General features: G+C 36.7%; 1 protein-coding gene across 1 annotated transcript; it reads left to right on the top strand.

Annotated features, from left to right (window-relative positions):
- The first annotated feature begins 6,086 nt into the window (after positions 1–6,086).
- Positions 6,087–13,428, top strand: LOC128203434 (potassium voltage-gated channel protein Shab-like). The gene is made up of 3 exons (XM_052904845.1): positions 6,087–6,390; positions 7,153–7,327; positions 10,154–13,428. Exons 1-3 carry the CDS (start codon positions 6,101–6,103, stop codon positions 11,228–11,230), a joined length of 1,542 nt encoding a protein of 513 aa, XP_052760805.1. The 5' UTR covers positions 6,087–6,100; the 3' UTR covers positions 11,231–13,428.
- Positions 13,429–13,955: the final 527 nt, after the last annotated feature.

The following is a 13,955-nucleotide window of genomic DNA, read 5'->3' on the forward strand; positions in this document are numbered from 1 at the left end:
TGCTCAAAGGCTATGGCGCTCCAACCGGGCTGGTTATGCGATGTAAGAGTTTATAGATTTACATGGTGCTTAAAGGCTAGGGCGCTCCCACCAGACCGGTTATACGATGGGAGATTTTATAGACTTACATGGTGCTCAAAGGCTATGGTGCTCCAACCGGGCTGGTTATACGGTGGGAGAGTTTATAGACTTACATGGTGCTCAAAGGCTAGGGCGCTCCAACCAAGCTGGTCATACGATGTGAGAGTTTATAGACTTACATGGTGCTCAAAGGCTAGGGCGCTCCAACCGGGCTGGTTATACGATGGGAGAGTTTATAGACTTACATGGTGCTCAAAGGCTAGGGCGCTCCAACCGGGCTGGTTATACGATGTGATAGCTTATAGACTTACATGGTGCTCAAAGGCTAGGGCGCTCCAATCAGACCGGTTATACGATGTGATAGCTTATTGACTTACATGGGCTCAAAGGCTAGGGCGCTCCAATCAAGCTAGTTATACGATGGGAGAGTTTATAGACTTGCATGGTGCTCAAAGGCTAGGGCGCTCCAACCAAGCTGGTTATACGATGGGAGAGTTTATAGACTTACATGGTGCTCAAAGGCTAGGGCGCTACAACCGGGCTGGTTATACGATGGGAGAGTTTATAGACTTACATGGTGCTCAAAGGCTAGGGCGCTCCAACCAAGCTGGTTATACGATGTGAGAGTTTATAGACTTACATGGTGCTCAAAGGCTAGGGCGCTCCAACCAAGCTGGTTATACGATGTGATAGCTTATAGACTTACATAGTGCTTAAAGGCGCTCCAACCAGACCGGTTATACGATAGAAGAGTTATACGATGGGAGAGTTTATAGGCTTACATGGTGCTCAAAAGCTAGGGCGCTCCAACCGGGCTGGTTATACGATGGAAGAGTTAATAGACATTCATGGTGCTCAAAGGCTAGGGCGCTCCAACCAAGCTGGTTATACGATGGAAGAGTTTATAAACATACATAGTGCTCAAAGGCTAGGGCGCTCCAACCGGGCTGGTTATAAGATGGAAGAGTCTGTTTGCAGTCAAACTCGTACATGTAACCGATGGCTGGCGCCATCTCATCCGTCTAAAACAAAATAGATTTGGGCTAAATTTGAATGCGTAAGCGTCAAATTAGAACTTGTGCAAACTAATTCGAACAAAATAGTTACATATTACATAACTTCCCACTGCCAAATATTTTGTCTAGGTTTTTTTTCTTATCTCGATTTTCGATTTAGTTGTGACGAATATATTTTAAATCAGAAGTAACGAAGAAAGACATATAAATTGAAATTCGAATATTCAGCCTAGACTTTCGTGTACGTGATCGGTTGTAAATTCCATATGGGAGTTTAACACAATACATATGTATATAGTACGCCATGAAATATATATGCTTAACATGTTTAACAAATTTCAAAATGACTATTGCATGTTTTCTTTACACCCGTCGCTTTTGTACTGGCACATATCGTGTTTTTGTGTAAATCCATAGGCTTCTTTTATTTTCGAAAGTTTGTACATACAGGTTTGTTATGGGGGACATAATATAGAGACAATTTTAAAAGCAACTCTCAAATGATAGCTAGCAAATTCAATAAGTCACTATTTAGATTATTGTTTTATGTATTTATGAATAGATCAAGTACATATTTCTATAAAAAAAATGTTTACCAGACATTTTCAAGGTTGTAAACAGGAATCATGCTGTTTTTCACGGCCTTGTGAATAAGTGATGCAAATCATAAGGAGTGTTAAATATAAGATAAAGACGGCTGGAACCCTTCAAGAAGTGTTGATATATGCTGAAATAAAGTCTTTGAAGTTCACGACTTTTGATAGCGTTAGTAACGCGATTAAACACAAGACCTAAAGGTTAAGATATCCTTATGTTTGTGTTTGAGGGGAAAAATGGTGCTCAAACATGAGCGAGTCCCTTTAAGAATAGAGAAGCTGCTAGACACGACGTGTATGTGTACTTAAACCTGTACATACACGTACATGTAAAAGCTGCAGGTGAGTTTAAAACTTGTTTACGAAATTTCTCCTTAAACTTGGAAGACTTGCAGATACTCGCGTAAATCACATTCCTCGTGAAAATCGTTTTCTTAGTACGCATTCATCGATGACGTAGTACACAAAATGTTGCTTTCACGTACACATATCTGAATGACGTAGTAGACATATAGTAGCTAACACGTACACTGACCCGTACATGTAGTGTGTCACAACCTTTCTATTACCTTGGAATACACTGGGGTCTCGACGTTGTAGTTACAGACGCATGAATAATCGGAAGTCACGTGATGTATCAATAGCATCAGGATCGACAGACGCATGGTAATCTAAAATGGTATTATTAAGCTAGAATGGTGCGGCAATCTGACGAATCGAAATAAGTATACAAAAACAAATAATGAATTTCATAATGGTTTGTTCCAAATAAGATTAACCACAATTAGTACAATTGTTTAAATAGACTAGAAAGGATGAATACATGTCGAAAACAATGGTTCTGATGAAGGATTCCGAGTTTAATTTGAAAAAAAAAATGTACAGAAAACACGGCATTCACCAATCATTTAGTATTTTTTGGATTTTTAACTATTAAATACACTATTTCAATCTTGTTATCTGTAAATTATATTTTCCATCAATGCATTATTTAGTAAGTAGTTAAAAATTTATCACTCAAAAGGAATGTTGGTTTTAAATGTGTATATATAACATCAACTGACGTTACAGGTCAATTTGAAATCAATAATTTTTTTCAAACTTTCAAAATAGAATGCACTTGTATACTCATTGTATGTTGTGGCAAGGTGACGATGGCAAAACAATCACGTGATCTACCTGTTTGCATGAATAATATCCAAGAACATAAAATACACACAAAACAATCATACGTTGATGTGAACTTGGCTGATATAATAAATGTTGACCCTGATATATTATGATAACCCACAAGCTATCAGCACGATTCAATAACAATACTCAGATAAAACAGCGTATATTTATTATGTCGAGTATAGAGTCATCATATACATCATAAACACCATGTTACTTTAAAACCTAACACCGTCCAGTCCGCAAAATGTGCTGACGTTGCTCCAGCAACTGGGTTGTGCTGCTCAACTGGCCAGATATGTTAGCAAATAGCTTGATAGAGAACCCGCTATTGTTCATTTATACAGTCATGATGAGCCCATCCTCGGCACCCCAGCGTATCATAACCTACGCTGTGGTGCCGAAGATGTGGTAAGTTAAGCCCTACCAAAATTTTCTCGCCAGACACACATTTGATCGACGTTATACAAGGTTAGGAATTATAACACACATAAATTTTAAGTGATAAACCTTTAACTTCTTACATAATGATGCATTTATTGAAAATATTAATTATTGATAACAAGATTGTAAACGTGTATTTGTTCGCTAAAAACTCAAAAATAGGTGTGTATTCAATAGCTGAAAATGCACAAATATGAAATGATTGATGAGTGTTAAAAGAATTTACTGTAATCTACGATCGTCTTATAAGGTAGAAATAATGTGTTTTCTGTACCTTTCTTTCAAATTAAACTCGGTATCCTTCATAATAAAGAAACATTGGTTTCGACATTTATTTCTCCTTTTTGGTATATTTAAACAATTGTATTAATTGTGGTGAATCTTATTTGGGAGTGAGAGTGCATCTTTAAGAAATGGGTGTAAATATTTGTGTACATTGCTTGTATTGTACATTTATATCAACGTCTGTGCGTCTTCCACTCAATCTTTTTTAGTGTTTTTTTCTGTATTTTGCCTCATTCTTTAGTTCATATACGTTCATTACTTTTAGCTCCAGTTATAACAAACATGGGACATTCTGATGAGCTTAGACTTGCCTGTCTTGAGAGTCATACTTGTGTCTAAAACCAGAATAACTAAAATTGTCTGTCTGTATCAAAATGTGCAAAATATCAAATGGCAGTTCGTTAAGAATACAACCTAGGAAATATTTTCAATGGAAGTACTGCATGGGAATACGGTTATCGATGTAATCACTTGCAGGGGTGGTTCAAGAAATTGAAGTAAGACGGGCATAATAAAGGGGTGCGTTATTTTGAAATTCGCATCTCCTTCTTGACAGAAATTTAAATGGTTTGATATGTTGGCAGGGATTGGGGGTTGGGTGTACCCCCTCATTAAAATCTAAACCATTTGAATTCATTGACGACGCCGGTGCCGGCATTCAAAAACTTGGTGCCGTGATTGGCGGCAGTGTCAGATTAACACGTATTCACTAATCTCCAGTTTATAACAACATTACATTAGCATGAAAAAAAGAAAGAATTATAATCGGCTTCGATTTCTGTAGTATGTTCACGATGCTGTGTAAATCATATCACTGCGGAGAATCACATGAACAGGCAATATAATGATACGGATGTGACGCAGTCATCCAATCAAATGATTTATCGCGTTTGAAAATGCGTTTATATTTATCAACACTTTAATTCACGGGTATAAATGTTTCATTTAGACTGGGAACATGCATTGATAGGCCTATATCAGGGACACTTACATCACTTAGTTTGGAACAAGATCGTTACGCTACCGATTTGCAGAGAAGATCATTATGCCATTCGATTTGTAGACAATATCATTACACACCTCGATATCTAGAGAAGATCATAACCCCACTCGATTTGTAGCCAAGATCATTACGTTACTATATTTGTAGAGAAGATCATTACGCCGCTCGTTTTGTAATCAAGATCATAACGCCACTTGATTTGTAGAGAAGATCATAAAGCCACTCGATTTGTCGACAAGATCATAACGTTTCTAGATTTGTAGAGAAGATCATTAAGCCACTCGATTTGTAGACAAGATTATTACGCCACTCGATTTGTAGACAAGATCATTGTGACACTCGATTTGTAGAGAAGATCATAAACCCACTCGATTTGTAGACAAGATCATTACGCCATTCGATTTGTAGAGAAGATCATTACGCCACTCGATTTATAGAGAAGATCAATAAGCCAATCGAATGTAGAGAAGATCATTACGCCACTCGATTTTTAGACAAGATCATTACGCCACTCGATTTGTAGAGAAGATCACTATGCAACTCGATTTATAAAGAAGATCATTACGCCACTCGTTTTGTAGACAAGATCATAACGTCACTCGATTTGTAGAGAAGATCATAGTGCCACTCGATTTGTAGACAAGATCATTACGCCACTCGATTTGTAGAGAAGAACATTACGCCACTCGATTTGTAGAAAAGAGTAGTACGCCACTCGATTTGTAGAGAAGATCTTAATGCCACTCGATTTGTAGAGAAGATCAGTATGCCACTCAATGTGTAGAGAAGATAATTATGCCACACGATTTGTAGAGAAGATCATTACTCATCGATTTAAAGACAAGAACATTATACTGTTCAATTAGCCTTTTCAATCCAGTTTATTGTTTTCAATCTAACTGGGTAAACTCTGTAATCAAGTATTTCTATTTCTATCTATAAAATAAACATGATAACCCCATGAACAAAGTATGCATTAGCCTTTCAATATTGCCCTTATCCCACGGGCAACGAAGGCATTCATCTATCAATATTTTTACCTCCAGCAGTACATGGTAATTGGATACACACGTTAAATCATGTAACAGGAGAAAATCAAATGCGCCTGTCGTGTTATACAAGTTATGTAACAATCAAATATGTTCCGACTCATTGGATTTCAAAAATTGCATTGAATTTTCATTTCCTAATCACAATGCAATATTGTTATCTATTGGCTGTTAATGTTTGTGTTTCTAGCTTGATACCTTTTGATGGAACCAATTATGCACACGTCCTCTTGGCATTGTCTGTAAAACAATATCCATTATCAGTTTCTTCCTGCCCAGAAACATGGAAAAATATTTGCAATTTACGGAACTGCCATTGGTCTGAAAGCCAGCGCCGCTAGTGCTCATCAATCATTATCGCAACAGCTAATCACCCATATCTGCACATATCTGAAAGGCTTGTGTTTCATTTTGCCGTCGGTGTAGCTTAGAGCTCGGATACAGTTGTTTAAAATGGCCCGAGTCACGGCCAACGTATCGGGTGTTAAATTTGAATTCAGCGGAAATATTGTAGAAAAATATCATGAACACACATTGATGACCATGTTAGGCAATATGAGAGAAAAGAACCAAACTACTGAACTTATCGTTGATAGACCGCCTGATTGTTTCGCGGCAATTCTTGCATTCTACCAGACTGGAGAGCTACATATTCCGACAGCATTGTGTCCATCCGCTTTCCGGCGAGAGTTGGAATTTTGGAAGATAAGTGCGTCATATATGCCGAAATGTTGCGCTTACAGGTACTAACAAATTCCCTATTAATTACTCCATATCATCATATATATTTAGTTTTAGGTTTAAGGTTGTATATGATTGAGTTGTCTGCGTAGATAAAGAGAAAACTAAAAGATTGGGGATTGATCTCATCGTTCTCGTATGTTAATGATATATATACGCAGGACGACACGCGAGAAAATATCATGGAATTTCATCGAATGTTCTCGCGTACTATCCTGCATTTTTGTTCAAACAAATTCGATTTTCTTCATCAAACAAAAACCCAGAAAAATGACTTTGGTATGATCTTGGAACTTGTCTATAAGAGCGCAAAATGACAAGATGCCATACAATATTGTTCCAAAGACTCCTACTTGCTATGCATGAAGCGTTGTTACCAACCTGAACAAGAAAACATATTGTTTCTTTGTTTACGTTTACCATATCCATGAATTCGACGACTCTTAAAGCCTACTACCGGACATAATCAATGATGACTTTAATTATCAAACGAACAACAACAAAAGCGCACAAATACTAAATGGATACTGTCTTATGGCGTTCTATATGTGATTTCGTGTCAGTGTGGGATTTGATCCATAATTGTGCTTTTCAACAATAACTTTTTTAAGACATAACATTATCGAGCCCTAACAAAGCCATGTTACACCTTTATGAGTTTATACATGATGTAACTTGATTTTAGATATAACTGAGTAATTACTTGAATTAATATGAATTTCTATTCTGTATTTTTGACAGTACGAACAATTTGTTCCTTACAGGTACCATGGTCATTTCGAAGAAATGGAGACTCATGAAAATTTTAAGATACACTCTGGGAAGAGGAAATCATTTAATAACCAACCGCAACTTAAGGAGATGACATCAAGCTGGAACAGGCTGAGAAACCTTGTTTGGAACATCGTTGATTACAAGGTGTCTACACTACCAGCTAAAGTACGTAAACTTAATTTTACCATTTTCTTTTCTAAATTGGTTGATTTATGAGTCAAGCTCATTTATTTCATCATTGCTGATGTTTATTCCGTCTTGGAGCAATCTAAAAGGCGCAATTTAATGTCTTTTTTTTTCCTTTTCCTGATTGTTCGATAAAGCGGTGAATCAATTTGACTAGAACATTTAAATTCACATGAATAACCAGTGTGTGTATATCACATGATCAATCATATATATATATATATATATATATATATATATATATAATAATATGTATATATTCTACGTCGGAGGCAACAATTTGCTTTGTTTCATTACCGGAGTTTGATTAGGTATGTGCCTCATCAAGCGACGGTTTTTTAATAGGAATTGTCGAAGTGTTCTTGATCAAACTCTAGTAGTAAAAAACCGAATGCGGGGCTATATATGCCGCGTAGACTGCGCAACGTTTCATTTAATGAAGTGAATTAATAGATAGATGATATTTGTTTTATTCAGTGTTAGATCGTTTTTTAGTTCACGAGTGTCATAGAAAAACATATTTTCACGATTGGCGAAGCAACAAGTGAAATTATAGATTTTCTATGATCCATTGTTTTTGAAGTTTTTTTTAGCATTTTAATTAATTTTCTTAACTACCTCCTTTTTTGAGTGTGGCCTACGCCGCTACCCGTGGGACGCCCGTCACGCAAATTTATAGCTGATGACGTAGCAGTAAATGTTCTATTTCTGGTTTGTTAAAAAAAAACATCTCTGATATTCTTTTTTTATAGCTTATTAATCGCTCGTCTTTTAGTGCGACATTTTATGAACATTAATCAATAACCTTTTATTAGTGTATCTAAGTTAAAAATATTAACGAAAGCACTTTAATATTAAATAGTGCATGAATACATAATAAACTAATTACTTTGCCGCAATTTATGGAATAATTATATTACGTATTACAACGACAAACAGTTCAAAATATATTTGAATAATGGCATAACATATGTACATTCTATTTATATTTGAGCAGTTGTTTTCGCCTGTAATATGTTTTGGTATGAAAGCAACTGATTGAACATTCAGCTTCAAAGTTAAAAAAGGAACGTTCCAATAACGGTAAAACGGTAGTTTGTTAATTTCCAAATATATCTTTTAAATTTAATTTAAACGTATGTAACCTTTTTTAAATTTCAAATTATTTCTTTTGGCAACATTTTTTGGTTCAATATGAAGTGTTTTGTTTTGGATTTTAAAGTAGATCCAAACGTTGAAATTTCCACTCCTTTGTTTGCAGGGAGAATATTAAATTTATTGTTGTTATTTCACTGAGATTAGTCCATATTTCCTCGGAAAGCATGACGGAATAAAGTTAGTAAAGTCATTATTGAAAGTCTTCGTTAGTTATAGAATATTGTTTTCCGACGTAGTCTGTATGTCGTAGGCACACACTGATAAAGTTCCTAAATAATAGATAAAGCAGACTGAAATTTTATATTCTAGGGACCGTTCAATAAATGATGAAACACTCATAGCTCCGTAACGTAATACTTATTGGTGTCCTGCGAACAAATAATATTTTCCTACGATTTTCTCATTGGTTTATATAAGGATTAAATTTTGTCAGAAGTTACATGATAGTCATAGCTTAAAGGCGCACAATATGTGTTCATGTAAAAACATATTTTCACCTAAATCATACTTTGATTTTTTCTTATTTTAACCATGATCAATTAAGGAAATCGAGTGACTAATAAAATAAGATGTCGGAATATGTAGCTCTGTATTTATCATCATATCCATTAAACATTAGAATTTCCCTTATTAACGCATATCTTCCGTCACACTCAACTCATTACTTAAAACATCAAACTTAAAGTTTATAATTTAAAGTATCACAGCTACAGGGATTTGTATACCCAAAAGGAGGGATTTTAGTTATATGATCTTTCTGTCCGTCCATCCGTCCGTTCCCAGGGTCTCCGATATAAAACCCAGGAGGTCAAAGTCCATGTCACGGTTACCTTAAGATAACCTATAGCTGAAAATCGGTTTCCGATCAATATAATGAGAACCTTTAGGTAAAGGGATATTCAACGTTCTAGCTGGGGTAGGTCATGGCCATGATATGAGTTTTGAGTTAAGTGGGTCGAAGGTCAAGGTCGTGATAATCTTTAGATGAACATCGGTTTAAATTCAAAATCTGAAGAACGCTTGGTCTCAGGGACCTCAATCTTAGAAGTATGCTTTTTCATTACCAGCAGATGAACCATTTCAATTTCGAGGTAAGTGGATGTAAGATCAAGTTGGTGGTGACCTTAAGCTTTAATTAGGTTTGCGATCAATAACTTGGTATTCGTCACTCACCCTCGCTATTTTGACTTCAGTTGGTCAAAAGTCAAGGTCGTGTTCAATAATTGAAGAATGCTTGTACCCAGGTTCCTAAAACTTGGTTTGCTGGTGAAGTGCATCTGCTTCCTTTTAGTGATGTTTCAAAAATGTTCGCAGTGTCTTTGATGCTTTGCATCAAAATTATTATTGGTATTTTTTTGGATGTAGTTAATGTTTCCGAGGGATTTCCTTTCCCTTAAAAGTATGGTGATAACTCTATTATTTGTTGCACAATAGAGGTTGATGCACAACATTTAGCTTTATGTGTAAACAATGATACGTTAAACGTCTTTGACTTAAAGGGTAAAACTCAGGCGTTGATTTTCGTACACGAATAATATGCTTTGCTTTTGTTTTGCTTATGGAAGTCAAATCACATGATAAAGCATTAATCTAGAATGTGTCCCTTTATGAACGACGAAATAAAAGAAAGACCGAATATATTTCCAGGTGTACATGGTGCTCATATTCTTAATGATCCTGCTCTGCATATTCACCCAAGCTCTCAGCACCATACCTGAGTTCCAGAGACGTCTAACCAAATGTGAGTATCTGGAATATTTAGAGGAAATCGGAAACAGAGACGTGGAGAAAGCGCGGGAAAAACTGGGCGTTGACGAATGTGGTGGAAGCTCCTTCTTCGAAGAAAGTGATAACGATATTTCGTTTGATTGGGACTATGATTGGACATACTATTATTGGGATTATGTAGAAAACGTTAACAAGTCCGCCCAGGTGACGCTACCAGTTGTTGAGACAAGACTTTATGTTTTCGAGATTTTAGAAATGATCACAGTTGCGTTTTTCACCTTGGATTTTATTATTCGACTTGTTTGTTGTCCGAGTCTGCGAAATTTCTTCAGATCATTTACAAATATCATCGATTTCCTCGCACTGGGAGGGTTTTATGTTTACATTTTAATCATCAACCTCGAAAAGAAACACCGGTACAATTATGGCTTGATAAAATTCTTGAATTACTTTCAAATATTTCGCACATTACGGGTGATCCGCATTGTCAGCAATATACGTGCTACTCGAGTTTTGGTATTTTCAATCCGACAGAATATCAAAGATATGTTGATGCTTGTCCTTATGCTTACTGTTGCTGTCAGTGTTACAAGCCATTTAATATACTTCATGGAGGACCCCAAAACAATTGGTTCAATTCCCAACGCTTGGTACTGGGCTGTTATTACTCTAACTACAGTCGGCTATGGGGACATCACTCCGGTAACAGCTCTTGGCAAGATTCTTGCTTCTTTAATGGCAATATCGGGCGTGCTACTGCTGGCGGTTACTCTGCCTATGTTTGTTAACAACTTTCTAACATTGTATCAATACGCCTGTCTGGATGAGTACATTGGAAGTAAAGAGTCTGAGGAACAGAGTCCCGGACAAGACAGTAGTCCCGTTTCCAATCATGCGTTAACTAAGGACACATCAATAATACATGATTCCCGGCCGATAAAAGGTGATGGAATGGAATCATTTAAAATGCGACTCCCTGGGGAGACTGAACAATAAGACCATTAACTTCATGGGTCTAAATAATATGCCACGGAAAGATAAACTATTGGCCACTTTCCGTTTCAACTGATGACCTACTTTAAGTGCGTTTGATCTTTCTCCACTGTGCTGTTATGTAATCGTGGTTACAGTGATAAAGGCTGTTATGTTATCGTGATTATGATGATACCAGCTGTCATGTTATTGTGATTATGGTGATACCGGCTGTTATGTTATCGTGATTATGGTGATACCGGCTGTCATGTTATTGTGATTTCGGTGATATCGGCTGTTATGTTATTGTAATTATGGTGATACCGGCTGTTATGTTATCATGGTTATGGTGATACCAGCTGTTATAAAATGGTGGTTATGGTAATACCGGCTGTTATAAAATGGTGGTTATGGTGATACCGGCTGTTATGTTATCATGGTTATGGTTATACCGGCTGTTATGGAATGGTTGTTATGGTGAGAACGGCTTCTATGTTATCGTTGTTATGGTGATCGTGGCTGTTATGTTATCGTGGTTATGGTGATAACGGTTGCTATGTTACGGTGGTTACGTTGATAACGGCTGTTATGTACTGGTGGTTATGGTGATTACGGTTGCAATATTATCGTGGTTATGGTGATAACGGCTGTTATGTAATGCTGGTTATGGTGATGACGGTTGCAATGTTATCGTGGTTATGGTGATAACGGCTGTTATGTTATGGTTGTTATGGTGATGACGGTTGCAATGTTATCGTGGTTATGGTGATAATGGCTGTTATGCACTGGTGATTATGGTGATGACGGTTGCAATGTTATCGTGGTTATGGTGATAACGGCTGTTATGTAATGGTGGTTATGATGATAACGGTTGTTATGTAATGTTGGTTTTGGTGATAACGACCATTTATATTCTTTTTCATTTTAACATGCTTTACTTTTTGAATTAGCTTTAACACGTACGAAAAAGACTCTGAAACGTGTATTTCATGAAAATACTGATACAATTTAACATTTGTAACATAATGCGAACGTGCATTCTATACCAAACGATGTGCATTATTTTATTTCATTTTAAACACAAGCGATACGTCATTCGTTTGCCTACAGGCGTTTATAGGTAAATCTATTATTTATTGATAGGAACGGAAAAGGAGTTAGGACTACCAAATGACAAAAAATATTTTGCATTTTTTGGCCGTTTTTTTCTTCTTTAAGTTTAAAATAATTGTTATAATGACCAAATTGCTGCTCGCGACATAAAATACTTTTTCTTATTTTCATCAACCGCAAATAAACACCGTTTAAGTTAATCCAAATTCCCTTAGCCTCGATTGTAATGAAATCCGCTCATAAAATCACACCAGAGTCCGTTCACCCCATTGAATTAGAACTTGTTAATGCTACGTTTACACTATGTTCCCGGTGGCCACGGCAGCCCCATTTCAGACAACCGTGGAGAAAACGGGATAAACGTGAGACAGCGCAGTGGAACGAGATATGCAAACGTGACAGACCGTTGTTGCCGTGCATGCCGGGCCAGAATTTTAAACTGTCAAAAAATTACAGTACGTGACAGTACGTGACAATACGTAATAGGCCGTTACACAACTTATAAATCGTCCGTATGGGGGCGGGAATCATATGTTCTCCCCGGCATCTGAAGTTCCTTTCCAGTTTTGTCACGTTGTGCTTCGTTTTGTCCCTTTTTTCACGGCAAGCTAGGGTGAACGAAAGACGTTTCGTTACGTTTCATTTGCGGTGAAAACACAAAATCTTCTTCATCTTGGGAATTCATGTCTACTTGTCGAAGTATTCTGATACAGTGATACAGTGATTGCTGTTGTTTGGGGGATTTTATTCATACCGTGGACACAAACGTAATCCAAAGTTCTGCGGTGCTCGCGTTCGATGCATAGGAAGCCTTGACAAAACGTGGAAAACGCATCAGACCTGGATGAAGACGTGAACAACGTGAGGGATCCCATCAGAACGTATCGGACCGGGACGCAACGTACATGCATCCCTGGTAGACCGCGCCCGGACCTTAGTGCGCCTTGGACGGACCATTTGTTCGCCCCTACGGCTTGTCACGGTTACCTTGATAAAACGTGAGGAAACACTAACAAAACTTGTTTATGGAGACAAAAATGGCCAAAATCACACGGTGCAATACGTTTCGGACAAACGGGGCTGCTGTGGCCACCGGGAACATAGTGTAAACGTAGCATTAGTCCATTAGTCGTAATGTTATAAGAAACTGTTCGTAGATATTTTGATTCATTTCGTTTTGATATCAAGATGTATATTCGACTGCATTTCATTTCATGATTGAATGCAGCCTGTATACAAATATTAGATCTAAATATGTTCCAAGATGTTATCGTACTCATCCAAATATGTTTAAAACCATAAATTCATACTGGTTTGTTAAAGATTCTCTCTATTTTCGTGTATAAAGCATTAGCTCAGAGAAAGAATTTCATTACTTTACATACATGATTATCATATGTTTTTAGTACCACATGTTAAATATTTGTAAAAGGCTTTGTACGTAATAGTTCTTTTGATTAACATTTGCTACTATTTTTGTTGCTAGAAAAAATCTCAACTATTAAAAAAAATCTTATATAAACCGCCACGCAAATGTTAAATAATGGAATATGATCATGAATTATCATAATCTACTTTATTGATGTATATAAGTGTGATGTTATGTGTGGAAATAAACTTGTGCTCTGTTCTGTTC

This window comes from Mya arenaria, chromosome 9 (assembly GCF_026914265.1).
Source record: "Mya arenaria isolate MELC-2E11 chromosome 9, ASM2691426v1".
NCBI classification, from domain to species: Eukaryota; Metazoa; Mollusca; class Bivalvia; order Myida; family Myidae; genus Mya; species Mya arenaria.